This window comes from Thalassophryne amazonica, chromosome 22, assembly GCF_902500255.1.
Source record: "Thalassophryne amazonica chromosome 22, fThaAma1.1, whole genome shotgun sequence".
Lineage (NCBI taxonomy): Eukaryota > Metazoa > Chordata > Actinopteri > Batrachoidiformes > Batrachoididae > Thalassophryne > Thalassophryne amazonica.
The window spans coordinates 12,593,419-12,603,770 of NC_047124.1; the positions used below are offsets into that span (position 1 = coordinate 12,593,419).

General features: G+C 40.3%; 1 protein-coding gene across 2 annotated transcripts; it reads left to right on the plus strand.

Annotated features, from left to right (window-relative positions):
• The first annotated feature begins 2,419 nt into the window (after window positions 1-2,419).
• Window positions 2,420-9,004, plus strand: LOC117504002 (gastrula zinc finger protein XlCGF57.1-like). Of its 2 annotated transcripts, XM_034163343.1 has the most exons (4): window positions 2,420-2,560; window positions 3,529-3,873; window positions 7,508-7,696; window positions 7,736-9,004. In XM_034163343.1, the coding sequence occupies exons 2-4, from the start codon at window positions 3,531-3,533 to the stop codon at window positions 8,968-8,970; spliced, it is 1,767 nt and encodes a 588-aa protein (XP_034019234.1). In that variant the 5' UTR covers window positions 2,420-2,560; window positions 3,529-3,530; the 3' UTR covers window positions 8,971-9,004. The 2 variants fall into 2 exon arrangements, with proteins under 2 accessions (XP_034019234.1, XP_034019233.1); XM_034163342.1 differs by having other exon boundaries at window positions 7,508-9,004.
• The last annotated feature ends 1,348 nt before the right edge of the window (window positions 9,005-10,352 follow it).

The window sequence follows — 10,352 nt, forward strand, 5'->3', positions numbered from 1 at the left end:
TGTCTTGCTAAAGTGCGTTAGCTACCGTTAGCAACAAAATTAGTTTTTCTTAATTTGATGTCTAAATTGATTCGATTGTGTTGTAATGAATATTACCTATTAATTATTACATTATATTTGTAAAATGTGGCAGAGTATGTAATAATAAAACATCCAGTGTAATACAATGCAATAAAATTAACTGATGCTTATGAGCGTGAAAATATATATATTTTTTTTATTTTCTGTGTATTTCTACTAAAATTTCAGTAGGCAATAATATCTTATTTTCTTTTTCTCCTCGTGTTGGTGCAGGTTCTAGATGTTGGGTTTCACACACAGGATTGATATGTGTCATGGTTTGTATGATTACACAGTCGCTTTTTTTTTTTAAAAAGTCAATGAGTCATAATGGTTTTGATCTTTTAATTAATAAAATCCACAATATAGAGTTGAACCCTCAGAGAACATCTCATTGAGAACCATTAGGGGACCCAGGAAGCCCAGAACTACTCCAGCCAGGATGGAGCCTCCAGCCATCAGCAGCTTCTTACTTCTACACCACCTCCTGTTTTTTGACTCAACTTCAGCTGCTTTTTGCTGAAGCTCATCCACCAGTTTCTCCAGTTGTTCTACCTTCGCCTCCTTTTCCATCAGATCGGTTTCCATCTCATCCGTCAGCTGCTGGATCCGTTTATTCGCTGCTCTCCGAGCTTCCATGATCACCTCCTGTCTCTCCTCCATGGCTACTCGTGTCTGTTCTTTGCTTCTCTGGATCTCCATTAGTTGGTCCTTTAAGATGTCGAAGTGCTCGTTCACAGCCTTCCCAGCCTTTTCAGCCTGGAGCTCACACGTCAGCATGCTGCTGTGAAACTCCACCTCCATCTGCCTCATGATTTCCTCTTTGTCCTGGTAGTGCAGCGGATAACTGAAAAAAATGCTTCAAATGGTGATGCAAGCACCAAATTTGGCACACATACTCCTTAGACATTACTCTTTTAAAAAGGCCGGGTACCCACGTGAACTTTCAATAGGCGGCCAAGAAGGGGTCAATTGAAGTATTACACATGGGTCAAAATTTAAAAATGTTCCAATCATATTGAAAGGTATTCTATATTATTTGCCTGATCATAAAGATTCCAAAAAGGTATAGTTTGGACTATCTGTGAATGAATGGTCTGGAGTTATGGGGTAAAAACAGCAAGAACACTGAGAAAGGTCAATTTCAGTTTGTACAGGGGTCAAAAGTTAAAGTTGCTCCAATTTTGGTAAAAAAGTGGTGCAAATTACTGGTTGAGCTAATAGGATTAATAAATGGAATAGTTTTGACTGTGTTGCGTGCTTGGTTTGCAAAGTAAAGGTTAAACAATACCAGCATCCGTTGGATTCTATGACATGTGACATATGCTACCCTGTAACATGATAACAAAGCGTGATACATGATGCAAACTATTCTTTTTAAAACCGTATTCACCCAACTAATAATTTGCATCAGTTTTTACCAAAATTGGAGCAACTTTAAACTTTTGACCCCTGTACAAATTGAAATTGACCTTTGTCACTGTTCTTGCTGTTTTTACCCCATAACTCCAGACCATTTATTCACAGATAGTCCAAACTATACCTTTTTGGAATCTTTATGATCAGACAAATAATATGGAATACCTTTCAACATGATTGGAGCATTTTTAAATTTTGACCCCTGTGTAATACTTCAATTGACCCCTTCTTGGCCGCCTATTGAAAGTTCACGTGGGTACCTGGCATTTTTAAAAGAGTAATGTCTAAGGAGTATGTGTGCCAAATTTGGTGCTTGCATCACCATTTGAAGGATCCCTCAGTAAATATTCACTTATCTGCTGCACTATGTTGATTCTCTGGACCCACATGGACTTTATGGACCTCCTCCAAATGACACTCCACATCCTGATCGCTGTGGACTCTAATGTGGACTTCAGCAGCAGCACTGAGCGAGGGTGTCCTCCTGGTCCATCATTCTGCTCCCAGTGTCCAGAAACGTCTTCTCCAGTGGTCCTTCCATGTTTATTTTCTGTTGTAGCCTCAAAAATTCAACGGGTTCTTTGGAACTATGACCAGTTCTTCTGTGTTTCTGTTTGTGTGACTGCTCTCCAGGGAAGGAAGATGCCAACTGACGTTATCTGCACTGCTGTGGGGCCTTTGTACCCTGTTGGGCGGTCTTTATGACGTCACAGCATCAAGAGTCATAAAGCGCTCTCAGAGGGCTTGTCAAATTAATTTGTAATGAAGCAATGAAAGGACAATTTAAAAAACTTTATTAAAAAGTATATAAATTAAACAGCAGCGCAACGCACCCCCCTCCCACCCTCCACTCCCAATTTATCGATTCCCACTTCACGTCGGAGGGTGGCGGTAATGTACCAAACAACTGTTTATCAGACAACAATGGTCCGAAGAAGAAGATAAACCGTAGTTGCAAAGATGTTACGCATTAAACTGGATAAACTTAAATAAAGCAAAATCAGTGCAGGAAAAGGCGACAGGATAAAGATTTGTGAAAAGACGAGACGGTTTCTCATTATCGTAAAAGTTGATTTGGAAAGTAAGTTTGTTTCTTGGGCTCACTTGAAACAAAGCTAATGTTTCTAAGCTAACTAGCAAAAATCGTTCTCTTCTTAAATCGTTTTTTTTTCTCCTCTATATTTTCAAACCGGCCCCATTAGTATTATTAATTTTTATTTTATTAGTGAGTTTTATTCTGTATTTAATTTAATATTTTTAAATTTCCATTAAAATTTAACATTTGATTTATTATTTAATTAATCGGAATTTCGTGTCTGAGTTTTATTTCTGTTTCTTTAAAAACAATAATTACATTTAAAGCTGCAAGTTTTTATTAAAAAAAAAACTGGTTAGCAGTGTTAATCACTTTTTTAATTAAATACGCAAGGCCAACTTGCAATTTTCGATCTACCTGTTTATCGACAGGAGATGCAGCATCTCAGGTGCTATTTTTATTTTTTAACTTATAAATAAGTTCTTTTGTCTTCTCCTTTTTTCACTTGGGCTCGCCACAGCAGATCCAGTATGGCTCTGCATGTTTATTCAGCACAAGTTTCACACCAGATGCCCTTCCTGATCCATCCATTATATGGAGAGTGGGCAGGGGTGGTCTTGAACCGGGAAAAAAGGCACTAACCATAAAACCCTAAAAATACATCGTAATTAGACCAAATTGGCAAAGTTCATGTTTAATCTGAGGGCTAGTCATAGAACATTCAGAGGAACATCATAGAATGCAAAAGATCATCAACCAGTAAGAGTGTCCTGTCTCCAAATAACGTGAAACAGAAGAGTCTGACAGTTATACATCCTCTACTTTGCAATTATTGCACAATATGATTAAACATGACCAGATTTTTGTAGGAGACTACCTAAAAGAACTCATTTAGTTTGGTTTATCATAGGAAACTGAGACAAAAGCTGATCAGAAAATGTAGTTCAGAAATTGTAATGTTGTGCATAAGTGGTTCATGCTTTCATGTCTGTGTGTTTCACTGGCTTGTGCAGATATGCAGAATGTCCTGATGAATAAAGATGGGAGTGTCCCACATGTGCAGAGGGTGTGGAGCCTCAATCCAGATCAGGATGACCCAGTGTCTTCACACATCAAAGAGGAACAGGAGGAACGTTGCACCAGTCAGAAGGAGGAGGCTAATTTCACCATGCTGTCATTCATGCTGCTCCCCATTAAGAATGAAACCAATAAGGAAAAACCTCAGGTTTTGCAGCTTCATCAAAACCAAGTGGTGTTCAGAGACACTGTAGCAATGAAAACAGAATCTGATGGGGTGGAGTCTAGACGAGCAGAACCAGTATGCAACTCAGATCCAAGTGAACTTAATTGTACTGTTGGTAAGAAAACATTTAATAGATGGTGTTGTAAATGATTTAACATTTTGATGTCTCTCCCACTTTGAAATTACACCTGAATCGACCAAAAGCCCATGTGTTGATTGACTGGAAACCTTAATTGACACAAGTCTTATTAAATGGAGTAAACTCGATCAACTGTGGACTGTCGGGGCCAGCCAGGCCTTCTGTGCTGGCCTAAAGATTTATCATCAGTAGGACTCACAACATTTTCATGATTTAATATTTTCAATCAGTCAGTAAATGTAATTTCATTGCTACCTCTCCTGGAGCAATGCTACTTCCAGAGCAGCTCATGTAGATGAAAACTTTGGTTTGTCCAATCAGATTTCTGCCTGCTGTCTCCGAGAGGACAAAAAAAAATCTCAGAGGCCTTTAGAATTTAAAACAAATGAGGATGAAGTTGTGGATTGTCATATTCTTTAGCCAATCAGTTTTGAGTTTGCTATGCTGGGTGTATTCTTTGACATGCCATGGCCTTCCACCTGGCTTTTCAGCTACATCACAGGTGTAGGGTGTTCGGTGAACCAGCTGAGTAACTGAAACTAGGCTAACAGGTATTGTAATGCTTCACTTAAGCTCACATTGTTGGCTTTGTTTTTTAATGCACAATGGCTGAAGGTGGAGAAGAAATGGATTGGGTGACGGATTTACTGGGGAAGCCTCTTTCAACAAGGTCCTTCCAGGAGAAGTTGGAAATTGTGAGGAAGGGCCGACCGACCAGGCAGCTAACCACCTTGTCACAGCAAGGAAAAGGATTTGTCCGGCACTTTCAAACAAACAACTATGAGAGGTACACCTGGCTTACAGCGTCTGTACAGCAGTGCAAATTGTATTGCTGGGATTGCCTCTTATTTGCAACAGATCGAAATAGTGTTTGGAGCCACACTGGATTCATGGATCTCAACTGCCTAACCAGAGTGGCAACGAGGCACCAAATCACAACGGGACACTTGCAAGCAATGGTGCTATTGAAAACTTTTGGAGGCACACAAGTGGATCTGCAACTCATTGAGAAAATACGAAGGGAAACAGTTACACAACGAGCAAGTTAAGAAAAACCGGGTGATACTGAAACGACTCATTGTGTAATTTTCCTGGGTAAACAGGAGCTCTCCTTGAGGGGACGAGATGAAAGTAAGGAGTCCACAAATAGGGGTAATTACATTGAGCTTCTTTCCTTTCTGGCTGAGCATGACAAGGACTTGCATTACCACCTTTCCACTAGCAAAGTGTTTACTCGGGCTTCAGGTAAAATGCTAGATGACCTGATTAGTGCTATAGCTGAAGTGATTGGAGAAGAGATCAAACGAGAGATCAATAAAGCACGCTTTGTTGCAGTGATGGTGGATGAAGCTACAGATGGGAGTACTGTGGCACAGCTAGTACTCGTTCTCCGTTATGTGACAGAAACTGGTGTCAAGGAGAGATTTGTAAGATTTGAAAACGTCATTAGTAACAAGAGCACTGACTACATTGCTGCTCTCATCATTAGATTCCTGGAGGAACACAAATGTGTGGATAAAGTTGTTGCACAGTGTTTTGAGGGTGCAGTCATTATGGCTTCTGGAATAAATGAGGTGCAGGCTAAAGTTAAGGAGAGGGCTCCTGTGGCTTTCTTTTTACACAGATATACGCATCATCTTAATAAAGTACTGGCTCAAGGGTCATCAAGGCTGAGAGAATGTAAGATATTTTTTGCACATCTCACTGGCTTAGCTGCATCTTTGTCCAAATCTCTTAAAAACACGCAGTTGCTTGATGATATCTGTCAACGTTGTCTTCCTCAAGCAGCACCAACAAGATGGCATTGTGTTTCCAGATTGGTCAGCACAGTCTATGAAAAAAGAGTTGCTCTAAAGGAGCTGTTTGAGCACATATTAGAGCACTATGATGACTACGATGAGGAATCTGTCCGCTGTGCTGATGGATATAAGGCGCGTCTGGATGATTTTGAGTTTTGTTTTTTGCTTTCCACTTTCCAAGTGATTTTTGAGTATTCAGATGACCTTTTTAAAATATTGCAAAACAAAACACCTGGCGTCCAGTTCTGTATGGCGAACGTGGAGGATTTTTGTGATTGCATCAAGTGAGAGAGAGGCAAATTTGTTGAGATTTTTGAGTCGATTGTGAGCCAAATAGATACGCCTGCCACACAGGCGGACATTCGCGCAAAGTACCAGAAACTCTACAGTGACATTTTGGACAATGTTGTAGCCCAGATATGGAACCAGTTTAAAGCCCATCAGAAAATTTATTTATTTTTTCTCCCTTCTTTACCATAAGCAGTTTCAGACATACCATAAAAAATTCCCAGACAAGGCTTTCTCCAGCCTAGCTCAGAGCTATGGATTCCTCTTCGACCTGCCCAGGCTTAAAACAGAACTGACTGTGATGTATGCTATGGCTAATTTTGAAGGAAAAAGTCCTGTTGACCTTCTCGTTTTCCTTCAGCAGAAAGATCTATGTGAAAGCATGCAACAACTTTATGCACTGGCGTGTCTGGCAGTGACGATTCCAGTATCTACTGTTGAACAGAGTGATTCTTCCCTAACGCACATTAAAGCGTACAGAAGCAATACGACTAGGCAGGACCGTCTGTCAGCACTGGCCTCATCGCCATCGAGAAGGACTTTTTATTGGAACTGAAATGTAACAATGTACTGCATGACTGTGTCATTGAACTATTCGCAAAGAAAGAAAGGAGGATGGACTTTGTCTTCAAATGATGAGCAGGTTTGGTAAGTTTGATTTTTATGTATCCTTATTTACTTTTGATTGTTTGCTTGAGATAATTGATGCTGATGTGGTGTGAATGACGTTTATATTCAGATTCAGTGCCCTTGCAGTGTGTGTGTGTGTGTGTGTGTGGGGGTGCACATCTGTCCAGCAGCTTGGCTGGAATCTCTTGAACCTTGATCATGTTATTTGTGTTTATGGCGTTTTTGGTGTGTTGGTGGTCGTATGAGTAAACGTGGCTGTTGTGAGTTTTCTCAGAGATGCTGAGTCGTACAAAATCACTTTGTTCCAACAATGGACAGAGAAGAAACTCTGGTACTTTTTACCAAATCACACATCGAAGGGGCTTCTTATTTTTGTTTGCATGTCCCAGACTGTCAGACAAACCTATTCTCAAAAGCAGCCCTACTGCTGATGATTCATTTGGCAACATGAGGCATCACTCTGTAGATAATTTGCAGAGCATTAAAACATGTAGCCTCTCTTGATTAACAGTGAAACATTATTTCTACTAACGATCTTTGTTTCTGACACCAGCATGCAGAGATGAAGAGAGACCGGAGCGTTTCAGGGTTTTTTGTTTGTTTGGATTGGTCAAAAAAATCAGTACTGCTTGGAGATTGTTGTGATCCTAAAGAGAATCTGTAAATTTTACTTCAAATAATAGTGTGCTAAAATTAACACAAATAATAACAGGACTCATTATATGTTCTTTCATGGGTGGACCAGGCCTAAAGATGTAAGTCAAGACAATGATGGCTATCAAAGCTTAGCCACGTTAGCATAATACAGCAATCGTAACACCGAATATGAGGTTCAGTTTGTCACTCATTGAAAGGCTACCTGCAGCTGATCAAGACGTTTTATTGTCTTGCAGATATGCATAAGTGGAGCCTCAATCTGGACCAGAAGGAGCGAGAGCCCTCACACATTAAAGAACAACAGGAGCAACTCCGGATCAGTCAGGAGGAAGCACTTCAGAGGCTAGACTCCACAAAGTTGTCATTCAGTCCTACTCCCTTGAAGAGCGAAACTGATAACGAGGAACATCACATTTCATGGTTTTGTCAAGGCCACACTAAGATTGAACAGGCTAATGGAGAGGACTTTGGAGGGCCGCAACCAGAATCCAATGAGAATGCTTCGGGAAGTAATAAACATATGAATGAAGACAGTAATGATAGTGTTGACAGTGATTTCTGGAAGGAGACCAGGGAGCGTCAGTCAGGCTTAAAAGCCATGAAAAATAATGAAGCCTCTGTCAGTGATATGGATTATAAGACTGACAAAACACTTACGTGTGCCCATTGTGGGAAAGGTTTTCTCACTGAGAGCAGCTTGTTGAGTCACAGGGCTTGCCATAGTGCAGAGAAATTATACAGCTGCTTAGTTTGTGGTGCTGGATTTGCCTCAGAAGAATATTTGGAATTACACAAGACCATGCACCTGGGGGAAAATCATCATCAGTGTTTAGGTGAGTCCTCACGGCTTCTTCAGTGCCGACGTAAGAAAAAGAAGCAAGTGGAAACAGGACACAGTGAGGACTGTGGACCCCCAAAACCAGCCAGCAGTGATTGTAAATGTATGATTGAAGCCAGTGAAGATGGGAACAAATATCAGTTGGACTCTCTGAAAAATCAAGCTTTTGTAAATATGAAATTCAATACTCGCAGGAGAACGTTCAGCTGCATAGTGTGCGATAAAACCTTTGGACACAGAAGCCATTTTAAGACCCACATGAGGATTCATACAGGGGAGAAACCATTCAGCTGCTCTGAGTGCGGTAAAAGATTTGGTAACCAGGGCAATCAGTATAAACACATGAGAAGTCACACGGAAGAGAAACCATTCCGCTGCTCCGAGTGCGGTAAAAGCTTCGGCTTCAAGAACATCCTGAAGACGCACATGAGAATTCATACAGGAGAGAAACCATTTCGCTGCTCCGTTTGCAGTAAACTGTTTATCCACCGTTCAAGTTTAACCTACCACATGAGAGGCCACACAAACGAGAAGTGTTTCAGCTGTTCGGTTTGTAAGAAGCACTTTCGGCAAAGTGGATCTGTTGCCGTACACATGAGATTGCACACTGGGGATCGACCTCATAGGTGTTTAATTTGTAGTAAAAGTTTCATTGTAAAAAGAAGTTTGACAGAGCACATGTCAGTCCACACAGGAGAGAAGCTATATAACTGTTCACTTTGTGGCAAAGGCTTTACACACAAGCAAAACTTCACAATGCACGCGAGAGTCCACACAGGAGAAAAAAAGTTCAGATGCAGGCTTTGTGGAAAAGGATTCAACAGGAAGTGTCGTTTCAAAAACCACACATGTTTAGGTTGAAGACACTTGTCAGCTTTTGGTTGTCTCAGCTTCACATCTGCACCTCTTCTGGCTATTCAGTCAAACTGATCTGCTGCTTTACCTCTAGATGTGGTCAGATGGTCTGTTGTAGCTTCATTGTGAAGTGGCACATATGAGAATTTTCATACAAAAAAAAAATGGATCACATGTAGCCTCAAGTTGGCCATTTGTCAGACTGTGACTAAAATTTTGTCTTCTCTTAAAGAATATCCTTGTCTTTATTGTGAACGTGTAGCTTATGATACAGCAGACGAACAATGAACAGTCTACTTTCTCCATTGACAGCTAAAGAAGCCTGTAACTCCTTTTAGAGTTGTGTGGGTGTCTTGGTGGCTTCCCTCACTCGTTTTGTTATTGCACAGTCACTCAGTTTTTGAGAACTTCCATCTCCAGACACATTTACTGCACAATAGCAGCTGTTTGTATTTCTTAATGGTTGGTGTAAATGAAGTCCAAGACCTAGTCAGTAAATGTGGATGTGTCCACCCACTCACTTGTCTAACCTGGCTGGAAAAGTGATATGTATTTAAAATAATCCTTACAGTATATATGGAGGGGCTGTGTTCAAATGGTCATAATTCCTAAAATGGTTAATACTATATTGTTGTTAAACATCTTGAATTAAAGCTGGAAATCTTTACTACACTCACTTCTTACCTTTTGGATTTTAACTCCTTTGTGGTGGTTTACAAAAGTATGGGGATGTAAGAAGTATCTATCCTATGCTAACCTGACGAGTGAATAATTTACAAGCTAATGCAAAAAAAAAAAAAAATCCAAAACAATACTTGAAGATGCACTTGACAGAAACCCACATTTCTTGTGTTTTCGTACTGATTCATGCAAATTAATTCCTTGTGATTCTGATACCATAATATAGGCTTGCTGAGAGGAGCAAGGCAACAAACGGACAAACATTTCTCAAATTATAACATGTACAACATAGGCCTGGAATTTGATTTATAGAAAGTTAGCTCAGTTTTAATCACAGTATTGGTGGAAATAATGTAAATATTCAAGCTGTAGTGGCTTGTAGTGATAAATCTGATGTTCACTGTGCTCTGTTCTTGGTAAGCTACATACTTCAGTGTACGTGTAATGCAAATGTAAAATGTCATATTTCCTGTGGGTGGTCCCCACTTTAGGCTTACGCCCACATTGCTCATTTCCTCCTATAGAAACATGGATAACTCCTCGCTTTTCCCCAGGAAGTCCCTGTTGACTGTTTCCTGAGCCGCACCCAGTCTGAATAAATGGCACACTAGGAACTGCTAAACTTGTACATCCCTTGATAGACAAACAGACACACGTTAATATTAGCGCCACATCGGTCTGCTGTCTAAAGACACATAACAGCCTCC

Coding starts and splice junctions, on each gene's coding strand:
- LOC117504002 (XM_034163342.1), top strand. CDS start 3,531: ATGCAGAATGTCCTGATGAATAAAGATGGGAGTGTCCCACATGTGCAG. Junction 3,874..7,507: donor TGAACTTAATTGTACTGTTG/GTAAGAAAACAT, acceptor ATTGTCTTGCAG/ATATGCATAAGTGGAGCCTC.